Here is a 24,575-nt window from a genome sequence, read left to right as displayed (position 1 = left end):
AAAATTGCGCTCGTCCAACGCTTGCGTATGTTTCGACGTAGAGCTCTGACCCTTAAGAGGGAAGAACTACGTGCATCCGGCGTAAGTGCCGTCTGTGACTCCCAGCGGTCTGCGCTCATCGTGGGGCCGCCGTCCGTCGTTCATCGTGCGTGATGCAGTTTTATGAAGTCAAATCAACACAACAGTGAAGAGGAACAAAAGGGACGATACTGCCTTTAAAGAGAAATGTTGTGGTAGCTGAGTGAGTGTGTGGAGCACCGCAGTCTTCGACGTTAGGCAGTGACCCCGACAGTGAAGGTAGAGAGCGGGTTCTGTTACTTAACGTTCAACCGTTAGCAGCCGTTAGCAGCCGTTAGCAGCCGTTAGCGGCCGTTAGCAGCCGTTAGCAGCCGTTAGCCGCTCCGTCCACGCTCGGCCTGACGAGCAGCTAGAGTGCCAACCGTCGACCTAATGATTCACAAACTCGCTGTAAACGAGTTGTAAATAATCATTTAAATGTGTTTTATGCTGCTTACAGAGCGGGTAATGAGCTCAGTCTGTAGTTGTTCAACCTGTGCGCAGCGTTTGAGTTTGTGCCGCACAGGAAGCCATGTTGTTAAGCTAGCTGGCTAACCGCTAATTAGCGTATGTCGCCAGGTTAATGTGTAATAATTAATGTGCAATAATTATATTTTCTGTAAGGCCAAGGAACGAGTACCAGTTTGTGAAGAATTAACAGCATTTTATTCAATTTAAACTAGTTCTCTAAACATTTGCACGACTTGTAGCGTTGGTTTGTATAACTAATATATCGACAAACACATTATGATTGGCTCATCAGTTTAACATTGTGTATTAATGTGAGTGTATTTGTTTCTGCTTTGACTTGTAACCTAAATGTGTACAGTATATTTAGGATTAGTGTTGACTTTGTTTGCAGTAGTGAGGCGCTATGGCGGCTACCTTCCCCTACAGAGGGGTCCCTGCAGGGATGCCACCAGGTGTACCTCCTCCTGCACCAGTCCCAGACTACATGTCTGAGGAGAAACTGCAAGAGAAAGGTATGTAGGCGTTCACTGAAGGCAGTACGTTCATGGTGTGATTTTTAAACTTCAACTTTTATGTCACAAAGAGACGTGATTCATTTTGTCTTGATGTGTGTCCTCCAACCATACAGCGAGAAAATGGCAGCACTTGCAGGCAAAGCGCTACTCAGAAAAGAGAAAGTTTGGCTTTGTGGATGCTCAGAAGGAAGACATGCCACCTGAGCATGTCCGCAAGATCATCAGGGACCATGGAGACATGACCAATAGAAAGTTTCGTCATGACAAGAGGGTGTACCTTGGGTAAAAATAAATCCTACATTAATAAACATTTCAATAAAACAATTCACACAAACTTCTTGCACGTTAAACAGTTTTACTTGTTTACTCATTGGTGAAGAATATCGCCCCCTGCTGTTGTAGCTCATCGTGTATCCTTCTCTTCATTGAACAGTGCCCTCAAGTACATGCCCCATGCAGTGCTGAAGCTTCTGGAGAACATGCCTATGCCCTGGGAACAGATCCGAGATGTGCCCGTCCTCTACCACATCACTGGAGCCATTTCTTTTGTGAATGAAATCCCCTGGGTCATAGAGCCAGTCTACATCGCGCAGTGGGGGTAAGAGAGAGTCCTGGCGTTGGGTGATACTATTATTTTAGCATGTTTGTAGTTTATAGTACATTAGATAAATGCACATCAATTACATTGTGGTATGTACTCCTAAAGTATTTATAATCATTGGTGTCCTTTATCCTCCCAGCACCATGTGGATCATGATGCGTCGTGAGAAGCGTGACCGTCGGCACTTCAAGAGGATGCGCTTCCCACCATTTGATGATGAGGAGCCGCCGCTGGACTACGCTGACAACATCCTTGATGTGGAACCGCTGGAGGCCATCCAGATGGAGCTGGACCCCGAAGAGGATTCTTCATGTGTGGAGTGGTTCTATGAGCACCAGCCTCTTAAAGACACCACAAAGTAAGACATCACAGCACTCTAAAGACAAACTGTAAGATTTAGATGTTTACCTGATGTGTAGCTAGTAATATCAAACAATTAATTTGTGTCCTCTTTCAGGTTTGTTAACGGCACCACCTACCGCCGATGGCAGTTCACACTGCCCATGATGTCCACACTGTACCGTCTGGCCAACCAGCTGCTGACAGACCTGGTGGATTTCAATTACTTCTATCTGTTTGACCTCAAGGCCTTCTTCACTTCCAAGGCTTTAAATATGGCCATCCCCGGTGGGCCAAAGTTTGAGCCACTGGTCAGAGACATCAACCTCCAGTAAGGACCTTGTGCCTTTAATAAATGATAGACCTACAGACTTTACACTACTCATTTTAATGGAGCTTTTCTCCGTTTTGCTTTTAGAATATGTTTAAGTGGAAATCCTATTTTACCCCAAACAAAACATCAAGTAAGAATATGTGCTAGATGGTTTGTGCTTTAGCTGATTCTCCTCTTGTTTCTCCTGCAGAGATGAAGACTGGAATGAGTTCAACGACATCAACAAGATCATCATCCGACAGCCTATCAGGACAGAGTACAAAATCGCCTTCCCCTACCTGTACAACAACTTGCCGCACCACGTCCACCTGACCTGGTAAGAAGTAAACTAAATTACAAAATTTGCTATACTATATTTCACATTTGCTGTAGATACTCATGACTTTACCCCTGCAGGTATCATACACCCAATGTGGTGTTTATCAAAACAGAGGATCCAGATCTCCCAGCGTTCTACTTCGACCCGCTGATCAACCCCATTTCACACAGACATTCTGTCAAGGTAAGCGTGGCTGATTTCCAACTTCTAGATTTGGCAGATGTGAACAAAAATCTATGTAATTTCCTTCAAACAAATCACATGTGAAGTTTTGAATGACGTCCTCTTACAAAGGCGCACTTGCATTGGTCAGCTTGCCTGTGCGTAAGAACTGGAGGAATATTGAAATGAATGGTGACTCTTCTGTATGTCTGGCTGCAGCAGCAGTTGGTCCGTCACCATTCAGACATTGCTTCTAATTATTTAAAGTTTAGAGTAAATTGATTTGGGTAAAACTCATGCAGAACAGGGATTTTTCTTCTCTTTACATTTAGCTGTGTATGTACTCGCCAGCTCCCTCTTAAATTCTTACTGTAATTTTCTGCACCTGCTCAGAGCCAGGAGCCTCTGCCTGATGATGACGAGGAGTTTGAGCTTCCTGAATATGTGGAGCCCTTCCTCAAGGAGACTCCACTCTACACAGACCACACAGCCAATGGCATTGCGCTGCTGTGGGCACCGAGACCCTTCAACCTCCGGTCTGGGCGCACAAGGCGTGCTATTGATATCCCTCTGATCAAGAACTGGTGAGCAAACAACCAACATGTTTGAACAAGACTAAGTGTGTCATAATTAAGTCATTGAAAACAAGTGGTTCGGCTTTGTAGAAAGTTTACATCTGAAAGAGATAATTTTTGAGAAATTCTAAATGTCAGGTGTTAAATTATTCCACAGGTACCGCGAGCACTGCCCTGCAGGACAGCCAGTGAAAGTGCGTGTGTCATACCAGAAACTGCTGAAGTACTATGTGCTCAATGCTCTGAAACACAGGCCACCCAAGGCTCAGAAGAAGAGGTGAGCATCATTAGAAGCTTCATTTTGATGTCCTGTTAACCCTTCTTTCTAATTGAAGCCACCTTTTTCAGACATCAGTCAGTTTTTTTAATAAAGATTTTCCCTCTGTTGTCTTTCAGGTATCTGTTCCGCTCCTTCAAGGCAACCAAGTTCTTTCAGTCCACCAAGCTGGACTGGGTGGAGGTGGGTCTGCAGGTTTGCCGACAGGGCTACAACATGCTCAATCTGCTTATCCACCGTAAGAACCTCAACTACCTGCATCTCGACTACAACTTTAACCTGAAGCCCGTCAAGACCCTGACCACAAAGGTACAATCTCAAGGGCAGATCTGCCTGTTGTTTAACTTCTTTAGATGTGCACAATTAGAATGTACATTAAACTCCGAATTTAAAATATTTTTTAATTCACATCTGCAAATCTTAAAAGATGGTTTATCCTCTGTTGATAAACTAGTCTTGCCGTATTCTGGTGCCAAGAGTAGTCTGCCGTTTTCACCAGTGTTGAGCTACAACTGTGATCTTGTTTCTGTCCCCCAGGAACGAAAGAAGTCAAGATTCGGTAATGCCTTCCATCTGTGCAGAGAGGTGCTGCGTCTCAGCAAGCTGGTGGTGGACAGCCACGTGCAGTACAGACTGGGAAATGTTGATGCCTTCCAGGTTAGTTCACCAACAAATTTTGCACAACACATCCAATGTGTATCTAAACTAAACGTGCAAAAGTGTGATCAGGTTTTTTAATTGGTTTTGTAGTGATGTTTTAACATTAGTTGAAGATTGTTTTACAGTGGTTTGACACTTGGATAATCCCAGAATTTTACCTCTGTATTGTAGTTGTCCGATGGGCTGCAGTACATCTTCGCTCATGTGGGTCAGCTGACAGGCATGTACCGCTACAAGTACAAGCTGATGAGACAAATCCGAATGTGCAAAGATCTGAAGCATCTCATCTACTACCGGTTCAACACTGTGAGTAAACAGTCTATTTCAGCTGTTTGTCTATTGAAGATATTATGTTCAGTGTCCATAGAAAAGATGAGTACATTTCACACAAGCTACAATGCTGTTGAACGACACACTTATGTTTTGTTTGTTTTTGGATCAGGGTCCTGTGGGCAAAGGTCCAGGTTGTGGCTTCTGGGCTCCCGGCTGGAGAGTGTGGCTGTTCTTTATGAGGGGTATCACTCCACTGTTGGAGCGGTGGCTGGGGAATCTGCTGGCCAGGCAGTTTGAAGGTATGAATATACACCCCTCCATGTTTTTGTAGTTGCCACTATTATTTCAACAACAAAATATTAGGATGCACAAAGGTTTTCTGTCGGAAGGAACTAAACTGTTTGCAATTGTTTCTGATGACCCCAACAGGACGTCACTCTAAGGGCGTAGCCAAGACGGTGACCAAGCAGCGTGTTGAGTCTCACTTTGACTTGGAGTTGCGTGCTGCTGTGATGCACGACATCTTGGACATGATGCCCGAGGGCATCAAACAGAACAAGGCCAGAACCATCCTGCAGCACCTCAGTGAGTCCTGGAGGTGCTGGAAGGCCAACATCCCCTGGAAGGTCAGTGTAATACAGAGATCACTCCCACTGTGACTGAGTGCTATATGGAAGAGGGGGTCTTATTGAAGGACAAGTATTAATCACAGAAACCTTAAAGTGCTGCTCAATTTGAATTAAGGGTTTGTCTAAAGTGACTGAGTCAGTTAAAGTATAATTTTACTAAAGCTTTCAGCAGTTGAAGTCAGTATTTGGGTCTGTTTTTCTTTGCACTTGCTAAATCAGATAATGTAGACACTGGGGACAGCTTACCCTGTAGACTTAACATGTATTAGTTGTGGTTAAAAATGTTCATGTTCAATATTTCCCTTAAAGACCCATTTCCTTTATAATACAGTAAGTTTACAGTGAGAAAGATGTTTGTGCCACTTTTCAGTTGAGTAAGAATGAACTAAATATTAACTCTTAATTTTTGTCCCATCCTCACAGGTACCAGGCCTGCCCACTCCCATTGAGAACATGATCCTGCGTTATGTGAAGGCTAAAGCTGATTGGTGGACCAACACTGCCCACTACAATCGTGAGCGAATCCGCCGTGGAGCCACTGTGGACAAGACGGTGTGCAAGAAGAACCTGGGGAGATTGACCCGTCTGTACCTGAAAGCTGAGCAGGAGCGACAGCACAACTACCTGAAGGTAAGGCACAGAAAAAAAAAAAGCTCAAAGGAAATATTGGAAAGGCTCTTTCTGTTGAACAGAAAGCTGCAGTTGTGATACTTTCTGTTACTAATAATAATCTGTTGCCATGATTAGTTATACTTCAGTGGTCTGGGGCATTAAAGAAACCCACATCTGTATTTACTAACAAACTACTATTAACCGTGTGTGTGTGTGTGTGTGAGATTGTTAACCTGATGCCTTTGGCTGATGAGAAAAGTCCTCTTACAAAGGCGCACTGGCATTGGTCTGCTTGCCTGTGCGTAAGAACTAGAGGAATATAAAAATGAATGGTGGCGCTGTTATCACTGGCTGCAGCTGCAGTTGGACCCTCACCATTCAGATATCGGTTCTGATAGTTTATACAGTAATTGTACTGCCTTGAAGAGTTAAATTTTTCTTTGCTAAACCGCAACAATGAGTGCCATTGCATCTCTACATTCAAGCTACTAAACCATGGCTTCTACACATTTTGTCACACTTTTAATAAAGTGTATATGTTCTGCCTACAGGATGGCCCCTACATCACAGCTGAAGAGGCGGTAGCCATTTACACAACCACTGTTCACTGGCTGGAGAGTCGGCGGTTCTCGCCCATCCCTTTCCCTCCTCTGTCCTACAAACATGACACCAAGCTGCTCATCCTGGCCTTGGAGAGGCTCAAGGAGGCGTACAGGTAAACACAGTTTCCACATTATTTCCACACTCAAATAGTAAGCATTTATCACATCAGGCAACACAACTGCCAGAATATTTTTTGTCTGCATCATTAGTTTGTGTCTCTGTGTCCCCTAGTGTGAAGTCTCGTCTGAACCAGAGTCAGAGGGAGGAGCTGGGGCTGATAGAGCAGGCTTACGACAATCCTCACGAGGCCTTGTCCAGGATCAAACGTCACCTGCTCACCCAGAGAGCCTTCAAAGAGGTCAGGACCAAGCTGTGCAGATACTGTTTTTGAAAATGTTGTCACACATCATAGGGAATTTTGTGGGCAAAGCATTAATTGGAAACCTCTTGTTTATATTCCACTAGTCAAACTGATTTTAAATAAGTTATAGGAAAATATAGTTTTTCTATGGCGGAAAACTTCTTGATGAGGTCAGAATACTTTTTGTAAACTGCTGGAAATGTTTGTTATAAGCCTTTAATATCCTTAATGTTGCTGTTACATACAAATTGCATTAGATTCCTGTCAGTCTAAAACCACGTTTTCTTTTGCAGGTGGGCATCGAGTTCATGGACTTGTACAGTCATCTGGTGCCCGTGTACGACGTGGAGCCCCTGGAGAAGATCACAGACGCCTACTTGGACCAGTACCTGTGGTACGAGGCAGACAAGAGGCGCCTCTTCCCACCCTGGATCAAACCTGCTGACACTGAACCACCACCACTGCTGGTCTACAAGTGGTGCCAAGGTCAGACTCTGCTCAGGCTTATTGTGATGGAAAAGAAACAATATTAATACTGTGTAATACATCTATAGTCAAACATTAGCTGAAGGCCTTTTTGTTGATTCTCCTCAGGCATCAACAACTTGCAGGACGTGTGGGAGACTGCGGAGGGAGAGTGCAACGTGATGCTGGAGTCCCGCTATGAGAAGATGTATGAAAAGATTGATCTTACCCTGCTCAACAGGCTGCTGCGACTCATTGTTGACCACAACATCGCTGATTACATGACAGCCAAGAACAACGTGGTCATCAACTACAAGGTAAACGCACTCATTCATTTTAGATGGTTTGTTCCTGTAATTTATTCATTTCAGAACTCACTTCCCAGTTAAGTTTTTACTGGTATATGATCTAAATGTTTTCCCCTTTCTCTCGTCTATCTAGGATATGAACCACACCAACTCTTATGGTATCATCAGAGGGCTCCAGTTTGCCTCCTTCATTGTCCAGTACTACGGCCTGGTGATGGACCTGCTGGTGCTGGGCCTGCACCGTGCCAGCGAGATGGCGGGCCCACCTCAGATGCCCAACGACTTCCTCAGTTTCCAAGACACAGCTACGGAAAGCGCCCACCCAATCCGACTGTACTGCCGATACATTGACCGCATCCACATCTTCTTCAGGTGCGACTTCATTCCTAATATATTGCTCTCGGCAACCCATGCTGTGAAGGACAGCATGAGTCTTTTTAAACTACCATACTTCAAAATGTTTGTTAAATCTTTGTTAGTCTGTCTTCTGCCTTGCCTTGTTCTGATCTGTGAACAGAAATGGAAATAGTAGGTTTTTGCTGATTTTAAAATTGTAAGTAATGTGGCTTTTTCATGGCTCCAACAGGTTTTCTGCTGACGAGGCCAGGGATCTGATTCAGAGGTACCTGACTGAGCACCCAGACCCCAACAATGAGAACATAGTGGGTTATAACAACAAGAAGTGCTGGCCCCGCGATGCCCGCATGAGACTGATGAAGCATGATGTCAATCTGTGAGTTCCTCCTGAAGATTTTGCCTCTTTAATAGTTTATTGTAGTATTAAATATTATTCTGTGTTGGACATTATACTTATTTTACCAGATTTGGAGACCAATAGTCATAACTTCTACTATCTTATTCTTTCCAGTGGACGTGCTGTATTCTGGGACATCAAGAACCGCCTGCCCAGGTCAGTGACGACTGTCCAGTGGGAGAACAGCTTTGTTTCCGTCTACAGCAAAGACAACCCCAACCTGCTCTTCAACATGTGTGGCTTTGAGTGCCGCATCTTGCCAAAGTGCCGCACCAGCTATGAGGAGTTCACTCATAAGGACGGTGTGTGGAACCTGCAGAACGAGGTGAGGAATTGATGCACAAAATGAGCAAATGTTATGCAGAGGTTGCGTTAGACTTTCTTGTTGTTTTGATGGACGAGGTCGTAAAGATTCTGTCACAAACTATTGTTAAGTCAGTCAATGATGGAAAATATTTGATTAACGCGACCCCTGCTGTTATGCTATAAACTTCCATTTCAGTTTGAGACAATTGATAATCTAAATGTTTCTCACTACATTACTGAGACTTCTTTATAATAGCATCACTGCTGTCTTTATACAATTGACTGCATTTGCGTTTTGAAATTCTCATATTGTTTTTGCATGTTTAGGTAACCAAAGAGAGGACAGCGCAGTGTTTCTTGCGTGTGGATGACGAATCGATGCAGCGCTTCCACAACAGAGTGCGTCAGATTCTGATGGCCTCTGGATCCACCACATTCACAAAGGTCAGCAGACAGCATCCTCCCAAGACACTAACAGTCACAAAAATTAAAAGTAACGATGAGGGTAATTACCACGTCAGAATATTTCACTATGTTGCGTCTTTACCTCCAGATTGTGAACAAATGGAACACAGCTCTGATCGGTCTGATGACGTACTTCCGCGAGGCTGTGGTCAATACCCAGGAGCTCCTGGATCTGCTGGTCAAGTGTGAGAACAAGATCCAGACACGTATCAAGATCGGCCTCAACTCCAAAATGCCTAGCCGCTTCCCTCCCGTGGTCTTCTACACTCCCAAAGAGTTGGGTGGCCTTGGCATGCTGTCCATGGGCCACGTGCTTATTCCACAGTCAGACCTGCGGTAAGTCAACATGTGGGCTGTTTGTTGTCTTGATCTCTTGTCAGTAAATTATCTTGTAAATTAATTTTGCAAACTGGGCTTTAATTCTCCCCTCTCTCCACCAGGTGGTCCAAGCAGACAGATGTGGGCATCACTCACTTCAGGTCTGGAATGAGTCACGAAGAAGACCAGCTGATTCCTAACTTATATCGTTACATTCAGCCGTGGGAGAGTGAGTTCATCGACTCCCAGAGAGTTTGGGCTGAGTACGCCCTCAAAAGACAGGAGGCCATCGCCCAGAACAGGTATTGTCTTAATTAGATCTGAGGGACTAGGATTTATAAGATCTGTTCTTCTACACTGATCTTATAGTATTAATTTTGTATGAGCTGAAACTAGATGAGGCAAACAGCTTTGTGTGTTCTGTGTTTCAGGCGCTTGACCCTGGAAGATTTGGAGGACTCATGGGACAGAGGAATCCCCCGTATCAACACACTTTTCCAGAAGGACAGACACACATTGGCCTATGACAAAGGCTGGAGAGTCAGGACAGATTTCAAACAATACCAGGTATGATGAAGCAAAAGTATCTTGAGATAAAATTATATTATGATGATAATTGTAGTCTCTTATAATTCAGATATACCTCCAGACTAACCCAAGAACATTTAAAGTCTAACAAACAATGTAAAGTTTGGCCTGACGTTGAGGCCAAAAGAAAGAGAGAATGATTTCAGCTAAATAAAATAAGCTAAACCTTTTCAGTCCCAAATATACCAGGTGTCTGTCTGTTCTGGGTTTCATTATAACATTCACGTGTCCAATGCTTACAGTTTGGGTGTTAATATACTAAAAAATTGTCTTTTAAAATGAGCATTTGCTTCCAACATGCATATTGATGTCTCTGTCTTGATTGAGTACAGGTGCTGAAGCAGAATCCGTTCTGGTGGACCCACCAGAGGCACGATGGCAAACTGTGGAACCTGAACAACTACCGCACAGACATGATCCAAGCTCTGGGCGGTGTGGAGGGCATCCTGGAGCACACACTCTTCAAAGGCACTTACTTCCCCACCTGGGAGGGTCTCTTCTGGTGAGAGCCCTAAGAATGCTTATAGTGCAGCTCAAACAACACGAGAAAGTACTTCAGCCTTGGTCTGTGTAACTAAGTGTTACTTTTCTAAATGGAAAGACACAAGTACAGTCGAAGCACTTGAAGTACTTTTTGTATGTTTGGTTTCTATTTCCCTCTCTTAACTTCCCAGTCCAGTTGTGGATTTGTTTAAATGCAATTCCTTCATTAAATAAACATTAGTTTTCTCAATTTCTGGACTTTTACAGGGAAAAGGCCAGTGGCTTTGAGGAGTCCATGAAATGGAAGAAGCTGACCAATGCCCAGAGGTCTGGTCTGAACCAAATCCCCAACCGTCGCTTCACACTTTGGTGGTCACCCACCATCAACAGAGCCAACGTCAGTACAATCAACCTTTTGTTCCAGATCAATATATTTTTATATTCCTGAAGGAAAAGTCTAAATGATTTAAAAACTTTTGTCTTGGCCTGCATCTTACATGTTTTCTCCTCTGGCTTTAGGTGTATGTGGGTTTCCAGGTACAACTTGACCTGACAGGAATCTTTATGCACGGCAAGATCCCCACACTGAAGATCTCCCTCATTCAGATCTTCAGGGCTCACTTGTGGCAGAAGATTCATGAGAGCATTGTCATGGATCTCTGTCAGGTAGACACCAACTTGGCATACACTTTATACACAGCAGCCATTTAGCAAGATAAAGTTCATTCTTGTGGCTTTATACCTGCTTCACTGTTGACTTGTTCCCATAATGATATTAAATTGTTCTGCCTTTGTTTTCAGGTGTTTGATCAAGAGCTGGATGCTCTTGAGATTGAGACGGTACAGAAGGAGACCATCCACCCCAGGAAGTCGTACAAGATGAACTCATCCTGTGCAGACATCCTCCTCTTTGCATCATACAAGTGGAATGTCTCTCGACCATCTCTGCTCGCTGACTCCAAGTATGACTTTTGAAGCAATACGACCCAAAATATTTTCACTACTCATAATAACGTGCTCTAAAGACATTAAAGGGACTTGTAAAGTCTGTCATCATAGAAGCATGTTAACAGTCCTATCTAGACTAATATGAATTAAAATGTGCACCTTCTCCTGCAGGGATGTGATGGACAGCACCACCACACAGAAGTACTGGATCGACATTCAGCTGCGCTGGGGTGACTATGACTCACATGACATCGAGCGCTATGCCAGAGCCAAGTTCCTGGACTACACCACCGACAACATGAGTATCTACCCCTCCCCCACTGGGGTGCTCATTGCCATCGACCTGGCTTACAACCTCCACAGGTTAGGATTGTTACATCATGGATACACAACCAGTATAATGGCAGATATTGAGATTTAAACATAAAGTAGGATAGAACATGGTTAATTTGATCAATTTGATTGTAGTAAAAAAAAAAAAAAATAAGCCAACTTGGTTACAGGTCACAAATCAGCATCGACTGGTGGTTAAAGAAGGCAAACGGGGTTTTCTTCCTTATCTAAAGTGAATCCCAGTGTATTGTGGGTGTGTAAAAATAAACTACAGGCTAATGTTTGACAGCAGTGCCTGGATTTTGGCATCCATTTGTTCATGTCCACAAGTATGCTCTGCAGGAGCCTTTTGAAGTCTTCACACTAGCTTTCTTAACATGAACAACTGTCTGCAATAGGAAGTCTCAGAGTAGATGCACTCTTAACCCCCTGAAGTGTTTTTGTGTGACTATTGACTGGAAAAAACTTGATGTAAAAAAAACAAACAATCTCCAGTTAGTATATAACTATATATGTAATTATATTTCTCCATATAGTGGCTATGGTAACTGGTTCCCTGGAAGCAAGCCTCTGATCCAGCAGGCCATGGCCAAGATCATGAAGGCCAACCCGGCTCTTTACGTGCTCAGAGAGCGTATCCGCAAAGGTCTGCAACTGTACTCCTCCGAGCCCACTGAGCCCTACCTGTCCTCACAGAACTATGGTGAACTCTTCTCCAACCAGATCATCTGGTTTGTAGATGACACCAATGTGTACCGAGTCACCATCCACAAGGTGAGGACTGACGTTCTTTTCCTCCTCAACAGAGTTGTGCTATAACGTGCACAACTTGTTCAAATTACTTCTTAATCTTGTAAATAAAGTGTCTGAACATGCTGCTTTTACATAGAAATATGGAAAGAAATCCTTTTAGTCACATGTATTCTACATTTATCTCAACAGACCTTTGAGGGTAACTTGACCACGAAGCCCATCAACGGAGCTATTTTCATCTTCAACCCCAGGACTGGCCAACTCTTCCTCAAGATCATTCACACATCTGTGTGGGCTGGACAGAAACGTCTAGGACAGGTACAGCCCTCCTCTACCACTGCTCACTATTACAACCACCACCTATGCTTTTTGTATTATTTATTCTCGCTCCTATTGGGTTCAGTGATTTGATTTCTCATTTGTTTTACAGTAGTGCAGCACTTTCTATGGTTATCGTTGAATTGTGTGTCTTAGGAAAAGTTCTTTTCTCCCAAACAAACACCTTGCTACTGCTTTGTATTGGCTCTGTAGATATTTGTCACAGACACTGAAGGTGTTTGTTCCTTCCTGAGTGTCTAACTTTATTGTTGCTCTATCTCTGTAGCTGGCCAAATGGAAGACAGCTGAAGAAGTGGCTGCCCTGATTCGGTCCCTCCCTGTGGAGGAGCAGCCGAAACAGATCATTGTGACCAGGAAGGGCATGCTGGACCCTCTGGAGGTGAGACTCATTCATGCTAACAACCCTGAAGCCTTGAAGAGTCATCTATGTGATTTCTGTAAGGTTGATACATACTTTGAATGCTTTCCGGTTCTAATGTCTTTGGTCTCTTTTGTGCAGGTCCACTTGCTCGACTTCCCCAACATCGTGATCAAAGGCTCTGAGTTGCAGCTGCCCTTCCAGGCCTGTCTGAAGGTGGAGAAGTTTGGAGACCTGATCCTGAAGGCTACAGAGCCTCAGATGGTGCTGTTCAACCTCTACGACGACTGGCTCAAGACCATCTCGTCTTACACAGTGAGTTTCACTCTGTCTCACAAGAGCTTCAGACCAGGATTGAAAGGATCATAATAAATTAATATCACTGTATTGATCACCTGAGCTGATCCAAGCAGATTTCTCTAAAGTTGGGTGTCTTTATTTATTTTGTGACTTATTCCCCTGTGTAAATAGTCTGTGTTTGGTGGTCTGCTCCATCTCTAGGCCTTCTCCCGACTCATCCTGATCCTCAGAGCGCTCCACGTCAATAATGACCGCGCCAAGGTAATCCTGAAACCTGACAAGACCACTATCACTGAGCCCCATCACATCTGGCCCACACTCACTGATGAGGAGTGGATAAAGGTGGAAGTGCAACTCAAAGATCTCATTCTGGCAGATTACGGCAAAAAGAACAAGTAAGTATTAGTTTATGGACTGAATATTGGCCAGAAGTCAATGCAATATGTTCTCTGTAACTGGATAAAGTCAGACTTGGATTGAGTAGTCATCACTTGATTTGTCTTCATCCAGTGTTAACGTGGCTTCGCTGACCCAGTCTGAGATCCGTGACATCATCCTGGGTATGGAGATCTCTGCTCCATCACAGCAGCGCCAGCAAATTGCTGAGATCGAGAAGCAGACTAAAGAGCAGTCGCAGCTCACTGCTACACAGACCCGAACTGTCAACAAGCACGGTGACGAGATCATCACCTCCACCACCTCCAACTACGAAACCCAGACGTTCTCATCGAAGACCGAGTGGAGAGTCAGGTATACAGACAGTTTGTTTTATGGCATTACTTCACTCAGGAATGAGTTAAAGATTAAGTCTCTTACCCATAAAGAAATATAACCATCACATCTTATTGTAGTAAATGGGTAACAAGGCAGTTATTTTTTGGTTTCTGTCTCAGCTGGATTTAATGTTCCTTGTTCTTCAACCTGTTAGGGCCATATCTGCTGCCAACCTCCATCTCCGAACCAACCACATCTACGTGTCGTCTGATGACATCAAGGAGACCGGCTACACCTACATCCTGCCCAAGAACGTCCTCAAGAAGTTCATCTGCATCTCAGATCTGCGAGCACAGGTAATGTAGGAGATCCACAGTACTGCAGTTTACAGACAAACTGTTACACTATTGCTGGTACCTTTACATACCTCTACATGAAGGTCCCTCATTAACGTCTGTGCAAAGTAAAGAAAGAAACTGTCTGTAGATACTGACGGTGCACTGTGTTGTTCCAGATTGCAGGATACTTGTATGGCACCAGCCCACCGGACAACCCCCAGGTGAAGGAGATCCGCTGCATTGTCATGGTGCCACAGTGGGGGACACACCAGACTGTCCACCTGCCCAACCAGCTGCCTGGTCACGAATACCTCAAAGTAAGACAGTTTGGAGAGACTGATTCAAATTTAGGATTGGTGCTTGTTAGTTAAAGTGCCCTTTTTGTTCTTGTACCAGCATTTAAAAAAATAAAAAATAAACTTCTTTCCTTTCCTCAAACAGGAAATGGAGCCCCTTGGCTGGATCCATACCCAGCCTAATGAGTCGCCCCAGCTGTCCCCACAGGACGTCACCACCCATGCCAAGGTCATGGCTGACAACCCGTCATGGGATGGAGAAAAGACCATCATCATCACTTGCAGGTAGGTTCTTTGCTACAGGAATAAAAGAACAAGCTGTTTTTAACTGTAGTGAAGGGATTGTTGATGGTACTTAAATGCATTTTACTTTGGTTTTCAGCTTCACTCCAGGCTCGTGCACGCTTACAGCCTACAAGCTGACACCCAGTGGTTACGAGTGGGGTCGGCAGAATACCGACAAGGGCAACAACCCTAAAGGCTACCTGCCATCCCACTATGAGAGAGTGCAGATGTTGCTCTCTGACCGCTTCTTGGGCTTCTTCATGGTGCCTGGACAGGTGTCCTGGAACTACAACTTCATGGGTCAGTAGCCTTTGTTTTTTTTGTTTTTTTTATTGCCCCATCTTTTATTTTCCACTTTTATAAGATGAACTTTAGTTTAATACATTTACTAGATGAGCTAAATGATTCTGCTTTAATCATGTGGCACATCCTCAATACTGTTGTGTGCTTTCCTTTGTCAAATCGTTGCCATACATTGATATTTCCGCTCTGTTCCAGTATCAATCTGATTGATTTTACTGTGCAGATCTGCTTTTACAGCTCAATACTCAGCTTATTTTCAATGTTATAGAAAATAGTGTATTAAGGCAAGGCTGTCATACTGTCATCATGGGTGTGATGTTGTACAATACATAAAAGTGAGCTCAAATAACCATTTTTTGTCATCTTGTATTGCTATAGGTGTGCGCCATGACCCCAACATGAAGTACGACCTCCAGCTGGCCAACCCGAAGGAGTTCTACCACGAAGTCCACCGCCCCTCGCACTTCCTAAACTTTGCCTCGCTGCAGGAGGGTGAGATCTATAACGCAGACCGCGAGGACATGTATGGCTGAGGCGCTCAGCTCTCGACACATTTTGTAGATAACTCTGCAGGAATCATGTGGAGCCGGTCCAGGACAGCCCTTGTAATATTTCTATTGAACACATGTAACTGTGATGTTTGGAGTTTTTATGTAAAGGCTTTAGGACCTTTTAGGAGTCTGTTAATTGTTTTTTTTGATATTTTCTACAAATGTTTTGTTCCCCACTCTTTGGCCCCCATTTATTATCGTAAGGCTTCTTCTTCTACATTCAAGCATATGTGAATGTGTGTGTGTGTAGTTTTCAGTACACAATACTGAGGTGAAATATTTGATAATTAACATTGTTTCAGGGGTTAAGACTTTACTTCCCCTTAGCCATTTTGGAAATGAAATTGAAAGTTGTATTTTCATGCCGGTAATGCCCTGTTGCTTACGTTGTACTGTACATCCTGTCACATTGTAGCTCGGGTTGAAATAAAGATCACATTTTTTATAAACATGTGTCATGTGTAATGTAATCTCCTGTCGTTCTGACTGTTTAATAAAACTTTACATGCGGGGGGACTTTTGTTTGTGAGGCTTTGCTTCCCTCTTTGAGGAGGGCAGAGGTCAACACCGCCCACAGTAATGCACTCGGCTCGGGTTGGTTCCTACTCGAGCACACATTAGTGGTTTGTCTTGTTTTAAGTTTAATTTAGCCTTTTTATTTTAGTTATAGGTCAGTTTCTCACTGCAGATCTACAGAGGAAATTCAATGTTCACGCTCTGATGCATGCATCAGTATGCTCGACCTGGCAGCCGAGTTTCTACATGTAGTCTGTCTGTGTGTGTGTGTACTCGAATTACATTGGTCAGAAAAGTAGGAGGATCCTGCAGCGAGAAGACTGCTACTGTCCTGGACTGTCCAGCCTTGCACTACAAGTGCATTGCAGAGTACTCGATGTCCTTGTATATATTTTTCTTCCTTTGGGGTTAGGCTGTGGTAATGTGCCCGCACCATAAAGATGCATGACGCGTTGTTTGAAGAGGAGTCAAGTTTAGGCGTGTCGACAGCGTTGGCAAGATAACTGCACGGGCTTTAAACTTCACACCAGCACTATTTCTTTTTTTGTTTTCACTTTCCTTAAAGTCATGTCGCACTGACGAGCCCCTGTGAGTTTCGATAGCTGAACGCATGTGAAGCGAGCGGGTCGGATTCAGACATGGAGGGACCCGAGGAAGAGACCAAACACACGGAGGGCTGTTTTGACAGGACGTCCTCGGCTCTAACCGTGGATGATGTTTACGAAATAGCCAAACTGATCGGCACCGAGGTGGAGAAACTCATCGATGGCTGTGGCAAAGACAGCGTCGTGGGTCTGGTGCCGAAAATAGTGAAAGTGTTGGAGCTGCTGGAGAGCTTCGCGTCGAGGAACCACGCTCACAAGCTGAAGGAAGAGGAGCTGCTCAGGACCTTCGAGACGATACAGCTGCAACAGCAGAAGAAACGAGCGGGGAAAGACAGCGAGGAGGGCAACGACAAAAATGAAATACGGGTGAGAGACGTGGGAGCCTTTAATCCCCTCCACAGCACTTTGTAACAATATATAACGGCGCCAGTGCCTTCCAGACATTGTGTGTATTATACCGGCGTTATAACTGTTACCTTCTCAACGGTTAATAACTAACGTTAGCTTTGTTAACCGATTGGTAACACTAACGATAAATGGCCGACGCTTTTCAAATGTAACATGCACATTAAATATAGTTACATAAGGTGTGTGTTAATTCAGCTGGACACGGAAATTACTACTAACGTTATTTATATTTGAGTCCCGGGGTTATAGGATATAACGTTAACGCTGAACTGTTAACTACCGTGGCGGTTAGTTAACTGACGAGTGAACTGATATCAATCCGCCAACGTTAACCTGAATACCAGCCCAGTCCGGTGTCGTCAAGGCAACCGCGGCTTGACAGTTGGTGTTGCAACCGCGCCATTAACGGTTGGGATGTTTAACATAACGTTAGTTTATTCATTTACAATAATCTGTATCGATCCATAAATAAAACGTGTATGTTGAACTAACTTAGGTACTTTTAACTTAGTTTTACAGGATTTATCAAACCTTAGCTATTACCTTAACTTAGCTAAAAAGAAGTTAGCTAATCATCAATACATTTACTTATAGTTTGATAACGTTTTATATAATATAGCATATTAGCAGGGAATACACTTGGTGTCAAGTATAAAAAAAACAGACTAATATTATTCTTTATTTAATATTGATAAGTGTGGATCTACAGCAATCATTAATAATGAAAAAAACACGAATGAGTCAATAATGTTAACCACCTTAGCAGCTTATTGTATGTGTTATATCTTAGACTACCAGCAGGGAAAAGTGGGGTATTTGGCCGCAGGGCAGGGGTTGTAGAAGCTCTATCCTGCCCAGGGGCATCAAAGCAAGTGAATCCAACCATGTGTATATTCCACATTATTTTTTATTATTATTAATCTAGTGAGGAGGAAGATTTTACAGTTACTTACTAACCAAATGTATATTCATATTGTCTCCTTCCCCCTTTGACCAAACCCCACACCCACCTTACTGCCCTCTGTCTCCATCACATTTGGTCTGATAACTACCCTTTGTATCACTTCCCTCTGACTCCGATGTTAATCCTGTAACGTCCGGTGACTGCCTGATCAATGGCTACCATTAACATACTGTCTGTCGTATTGGTCCACGTATAAAAGTACCTTGTTTCATTTGCTCGGGGTCCGCTTACCGACTCAGACCTGCTCTGTGTTTGTAAGTTCACCAGGATGCCGGCATGCTTTATTAAACTGACACCACCACAGCAAACCTGAACTGGACTTTAAGGATTTTTCTTCAACACTATTGTTGTAATGGAATAAAAGTAGAAATATGAAGTGTGAAATTCACGCAATTCCACCTGGTACACATGGAACGAATAAAAAAAAACGTACATTAAAATGCTCCTGTGACAGAGGGAAGTACTGTACTTCCACTGCAGAAGCTGTAATACATCTTATGGTTTATTAACACAACAAAGAACCTCATTGTTTCTTAACAAAGTATTTGTTCTATGCCGTTTAACCTACATTGTTGCCAGTTCTCCATCATATGAAATCGCTACTGGTAATGCTTATCCAGCAGCATGTCTAACCCCTTACACTTTAATCTGTAGTATCAGTACACAGTAGAAAAGACTGTTATTCAGTAAATGAAAAGTTGTGGTTCTCAGATGTCAGAATTTGTCCAGGAACCATTTCAACAAAACATCTGTAATAACTTAACAACACAATAACACACCCACTTGGACACAACCTATTTTGCAGAAGCCAAATCCTTGCATGCTCAAGAGATTTTAATAGAAAGTGTAATATCCTGTCTCTGCGGATATGGTTTTATCACGGCCTCCCGTCCTCTCAAGCAGAAGCTGCAGCAGAAAGAGGAGCAGTGGAGAAAGAGGTGTGAGGAGCTGCAGGTCCGGGTACAGCAGCTCCAGGAGGACAGAGAGGAGCTTCAGAGCAGGCTGAAGGGCAGCCATGCACAGGAAGGTATGGCCCAGGTTTTTAAAGTCAAATATGAAATGTACGACGGGTTGATGAAATCTGGTCTGTTTGCAAAAATACTTCCCAGATCAGTTCCAAAAGCAGCCGTTCCCTGTTTTATTGTGTACTCTATATTACTCACATGAGAGTTCAAATCCCACCCTATAAATGCAGATGTTACCATATGAACTCTTCGTACAGCCTGAGGGAATCATGGGGATTCTTGCCATCAGTGAGAATTGAGTGGGAATGTGTGGCTCCCACATTAGGTGTTTTTAGGGTGGCTCTAACTCCCCAACTTTAAATTCTTTAGTAAGGATAACCCCTTGAGATGTACCATCTCGTTTCCAAGGGGGTGAGTTATGATAAGTTTTAAATAACTTAAAACACATAAATGTAGAAAAACAACCAAGCATGTTCTATACCTCATTGCTTTTAGCAGCACTGTTTTTTTCTGAACAGAATTACAGGAGAATTTGACGTCTACCTGTCCAGCACTTATCCAGCATTGCCATCAGCTCGTTTCTAGCAAGCAAATCAGCCTCAAGGCCATTTGGTTATGTAGTTTTCCTACTCTAGCCCAATGATGCAAATGTATGTAGCATTACTTTCCATAAAAATGCCTCTCCACCAACTACTGTACAGATTCAAAGCAGTGGGTTAACAGCACTAAGGTTGAAAGCAGTCAAACTGGTTGTTGGATTGTTTATAGGGCAGTTATTTCTGAAGCAGCAGAAGTTCTCATTACCTGATTACCCTGCAAAGATAAAAACTATGCACTGAAGATATTTCCACAAGGTAGACAGATATTTTGTTAGAAAAGCATAAATAATTATACAACATTGTTTACATTTGACATCTACTTCATCAATTTTGTGTAATAATTACAGAGTGAAACAGAAAATCTATCATGGCTTGTTTTCACTGATTCATTTCAGCATGTAGAAGACTGTGAGCGAGAGGGTGGAGTCGCTTTGCTGACTCTTGTTTTCTTGTACAGACAGGAAAAACATGCCGTCTTAATACTTTCTGTGATTTATTTGACAGGAGGCCCTGTGGCAGGTGATAACTGTGATCGTTAATTTTATGTGATCAAAGTGACTCCCATAATTAATTTAAGTTATGTTCAAATGTGCTGTCAATTATTAAATGTATATACAAGAATGACATTTTAATGGAGTGCAGTTCATGGTTTAAGAGACACGCTTTATTTTTTGCTGCAGTGCCAGTATATCTGAAAGGTCAGTTTATCAAAATCATAAAAAAAAAACATGAATGCTATCTGGCTGTACAATAGCTTTGGTTATATTTGCCCAGAGATATCCACGTCAGAGATTTCTCCCTCCACTTCAATACAAAAAAGAAAAGAGATGGAATGTTGTTTGTGCTACATGTGAGAAACTCAACAATAAAATGTCTCTCTGAACACAATGTCTCACTTTCTCTAGATCATCCACAGACTTTGCTGTGAACAGTTGAACTTTTTAGTGAAAAATCATCATCAAGCTCATTTTAGAGACGCAGATCTCAAAACCAAAAAATGGAAACTCTCTGCAAGAACAGAAAACATGAGGAGCAACAAGACATACTGTATGTTTGTTTGTGATTTGGGGTGAACTGAACCTTTAAGTCTGTGTAAAACATTAAGATCGTGTTCTGTGTGTGTGCAGACCGCGTCCAGCGGCAGGAGCGGGAGGTGATGCTGAAGCTGAAGGAGGTGGTGGACAGGCAGAGAGATGAGCTGAGGGCCAAAGTCCAGGAGATCACCACCATCTCCAAAGAGGTGGAGGCGGTAAGGAGACACAAATGTGTGACGATTCTTCTGCCACATTCTCATTTAAAGTCATACATTCGTGCACAGCAGCTCTCAACTCAGAAAGAAATTGAATTGGCCTTCTGCACTTGAGAGAAAGCTGTCATCTCTGCTGGTATGCATGACACTGTTGTACTATTTATGGCTCTGGCTACAAAGGTTGGTTTCTTTAAGGGCATGTTGACTTTCCTCATAAACAATAGTGTTAGTGTCATGAAGTTTCTATGTCTTTAATATTTGCACATATAGAGCATTGTAGCATACACACATTATTACACAATTATGTATCACATGCGGCATCAAAAGAGAAGTTACATCATGTGTAACGCACAAGTAAACACACTGGAGGACAGGAAGTGTTTCCATCAGGGAAAGAGGGAAGAGATTATCCACATAGTTACTGGTTGAGGATTAAGCAGCACTCAAAACAGGTCTGGGCAGAGTTTTTACCCCCACACAGCCACTTTGTGTGTGTGTTTGTTTGAATGTCTGCACATGTCTGTATGTGTGTCAAGGCATGTATACCACGTGATGTAAGTAGCAGCCATAACTGGGTGTGTATTTGTTAATGGTTTGCTTTTTGCTCACAGTCAGTTGACTTGAGTGGAAGATTGAAAAAAAAAAAAACAACTCATGGTCAACTAAACTAGTGTCTCTGTTTGGATGCCTAGAATTTTTTGGTCATTCTTAAAATGAATGCTACACTTGTGTTGACATTGTGTGGTTTCATTTCTCGCCCTCTCCTCCCCCAGACCTTTTGTCCAAATCCCATGCATGGAAACATTTTCACCCCACTCTCAGATGCAGATAGACTGTCTGTTCTGGTTCAGCCCTGCCTTATTGGTTTTGGGTTTAACTATATTTATACCTGGTGGGAAATATAGAAACCGCCTGTTTGACTTTAAGCCTGTTTAGTCTATTTGCTCCTGTTTGCTTATGATTAAAAATTGTAGTTCACATGTATCAGTATCTTTATCTGTGTGTGTGTGTGTGTGTGTGTGTGTGTGTGTGTGCAGCTCCAGGAGCAGTTGGACCGCTTCATGAAGATGAATGCGGAGTTGCGACACAAGCAGGATGTGCTGCAGGCCCAGCTGAAGAGCACCGTGGAGAGGAAAGCTGACATGGAGGCCGACCTGAAGGAGAAAAGCAAAGAGATAGAAAACCTCCAAGCACAGCTGGACAGAACCAACAGCAACAACCCTGTACGCATGCCTCATACACAGGATGGATTATATTATTATCATATTTCATTTATGTTTCCTTTGTTTCTTGCCCCAAAAAGTATATGATAGTCCCCTTCTCACATGTATGAAAGTGTGCTTGCACAGGTTTGCTTCTAGCGTTCAGAGCTACTTTAACATTTGTTTATGGTATTAAAAATCAACACTTACTGAGCTGCAAGTCAAAATATATCTGTCAGTTTCTGGGATAATTAACTAATTCTTCTGCTCCAATCCTTCTAAAATATTCTGTACTAGAGCTAAAGCTTTAAAAAGTAATTTTAACAGTCGCTTTCAATCCCAGTCCAACCAACACAACCTATCAGCGTGCCTTTCCTCCTCCAACAAGCTCAAGACTTGACAGTTTGTTGTTGACTGTAGTTTGAAGTAGTTCAGTAGTCAGTGTGACTTGATGACTCTCTGTCTTCCCTTCAGGCCAGTCCGAGTCAAACTGCTCGTGAGTCAAAAAAAAAGTCGGCGGTTGACCAGAAGGATCCCGATCAGCCGTGCTTCACCAAGAAGGAGGTGCGTGACATCATTTTCGAAAGGAATGAGCTCAAAACCAACCTGTTCCTGGTACAGGAGGAGCTCAGCTACTATCAGAGGTGAATTTAGTGTGTGTGTGTGTGTTGACACGTCTTATTTCATCATGTTTACATCAGGTATGTGTTTCCTACCATTATTACATTAGTTTTTGCTGTTTAAAAAAACAGTTCTCAATGATTTAAAGTTTTGAATGATTTGTAAATGTAAATGATTGTGTGTTCCTGCAGGGAGATCCTGAATGAGGAGAGGTGCCCAGGTTTCCTGTTAGAAGCCGTCCGCTCTGCAATCAAAAAAAAGAGAAAGCTCATTAAAGCAAAGATGCTCGGGATTCCTGTGAATGAATGCAGCAGCAGGTCTCTCTTACACACACAACACACATTTATTGTATCCAGATGGGCCGGTGAGGAAATATGTTCCTAAATATGTTCTCTTGCTAGTGATGAGGAGGAGAGAAGTTCTCTGTTCGGGCAGACAGAAGTAGATGGAACAGAAGTTGACGGCGCTGAAAAGCCAACTGAGTCACGCATTCGAAACCTGTGAGTACAACTTCTGCCTACACCTCCACACTGCGCCACTCAGACCTGAAACCACAGTGCTGGGCTGCAAAAAGCCAGACATAATGTCTTCATCGGTTTAGATCTCCCACCTGAGGTTTTTGGTTGTGGTGGTTTCGTTATTTTAGTTTCAGCATTAGTCCGTAATTATGTTTTTGCTTTAAGAACATTAAAGGTAATTACCTTGCTTGCACGGCTTTACAGCATTGATTAAAGGGACAAAGGGAGAATGACCGCATTGACCCGAGGTCTGTATAAGCAGCTATGTCTTTCCCTTTACTACAGTGTTTGTAACTGTATAGAGCGAGAAGAATGAGAGCTGCAGCAGGTCAGACGGGTCTGTGTTTTCTCATGTCTGGAATGCTGCTGGTGGACCTTTTTATTAATATGGATTCAGATGTGTTTTCTGAGATAGAGATCAGACTGATATTACACAGGATTTCTCTAGACAGGCAAGCTCAGGATTATCTTAAAGCCATTAGCTGGAAGCATGTGAGAGAGAAAGAGAAATATGACGTGTGACAAAAGTCATCAGATGGATGTGAACACTGATGATGTACCAGTTGAAGTTTGATGCCTTACTTAATGTAAGTTCTTACAGTGTTTTATTTTAGTAAGACATTTACACTAAAACACAATTAAAAATTAATTTTCCAGATCAAATCAAGCATAGCAAATCAATAAAATAGATTTTAAGTTGGTGGGTGAGTCCATTAATGAAGAATAGGCACTGGGAAAGTACCAGGAGCTGACTAAGGGAAGTAGGGAAGGGAATCTTACTTAACCAAACCTAACCAGCAACTTTGGGAAAGTGCTTTTAAGTCTGGTTAAAACTGAAAGTATAGCTGGGTTAACATGTGTTTCGTTATTAGACAGCCAGTCTATCATACCCATTTTACATGCATTGTTCACCTTTAGCCCAGAATCTCCAAAGA

General features: G+C 43.0%; 2 protein-coding genes across 3 annotated transcripts in view; both read left to right on the top strand.

Moving 5' to 3' along the window:
• Positions 1–92: 92 nt before the first annotated feature.
• Positions 93–16,446, top strand: prpf8 (pre-mRNA processing factor 8). Of its 2 annotated transcripts, none has more exons than XM_035679509.1 (43): positions 93–297; positions 923–1,040; positions 1,157–1,325; positions 1,477–1,641; positions 1,784–2,002; positions 2,102–2,314; positions 2,508–2,633; positions 2,714–2,819; positions 3,192–3,382; positions 3,531–3,650; positions 3,770–3,959; positions 4,188–4,307; positions 4,482–4,616; positions 4,753–4,882; positions 5,013–5,209; positions 5,636–5,842; positions 6,376–6,539; positions 6,659–6,785; positions 7,082–7,274; positions 7,383–7,570; positions 7,695–7,933; positions 8,148–8,294; positions 8,430–8,640; positions 8,949–9,065; positions 9,175–9,422; positions 9,527–9,706; positions 9,836–9,971; positions 10,325–10,494; positions 10,743–10,872; positions 10,995–11,141; positions 11,277–11,437; positions 11,595–11,786; positions 12,293–12,530; positions 12,699–12,827; positions 13,114–13,227; positions 13,348–13,521; positions 13,708–13,901; positions 14,017–14,256; positions 14,435–14,576; positions 14,735–14,875; positions 15,000–15,139; positions 15,237–15,439; positions 15,821–16,446. In XM_035679509.1, exons 2-43 carry the CDS (start codon positions 932–934, stop codon positions 15,973–15,975), a joined length of 7,017 nt encoding a protein of 2,338 aa, XP_035535402.1. In that variant the 5' UTR covers positions 93–297; positions 923–931; the 3' UTR covers positions 15,976–16,446. The 2 variants fall into 2 exon arrangements, with proteins under 2 accessions (XP_035535402.1, XP_035535401.1); XM_035679508.1 differs by having other exon boundaries at positions 920–1,040.
• A 368-nt stretch (positions 16,447–16,814) lies between these two features.
• rilp (Rab interacting lysosomal protein) overlaps positions 16,815–24,575 on the top strand; it is a 9,516-nt gene continuing 1,755 nt past the window's right edge. The window contains exons 1-7 of the mRNA XM_035679511.1: positions 16,815–17,480; positions 19,390–19,513; positions 21,178–21,299; positions 22,337–22,522; positions 22,976–23,145; positions 23,314–23,439; positions 23,524–23,622. Of these exons, the coding sequence (XP_035535404.1) occupies positions 17,148–17,480; positions 19,390–19,513; positions 21,178–21,299; positions 22,337–22,522; positions 22,976–23,145; positions 23,314–23,439; positions 23,524–23,622 (1,160 nt within the window). The 5' untranslated portion in view covers positions 16,815–17,147. The remainder of the gene's footprint in view (positions 17,481–19,389; positions 19,514–21,177; positions 21,300–22,336; positions 22,523–22,975; positions 23,146–23,313; positions 23,440–23,523; positions 23,623–24,575) is intronic.

Source organism: Morone saxatilis, unplaced genomic scaffold (assembly GCF_004916995.1).
Source record: "Morone saxatilis isolate NCDOM2014 unplaced genomic scaffold, NCSU_SB_2.0 Contig8, whole genome shotgun sequence".
In the NCBI taxonomy this organism is placed as follows: Eukaryota; Metazoa; Chordata; class Actinopteri; family Moronidae; genus Morone; species Morone saxatilis.
Note: the sequence above shows the minus strand (reverse complement) of the source record. Positions and strands in the feature narration are given on the sequence as shown.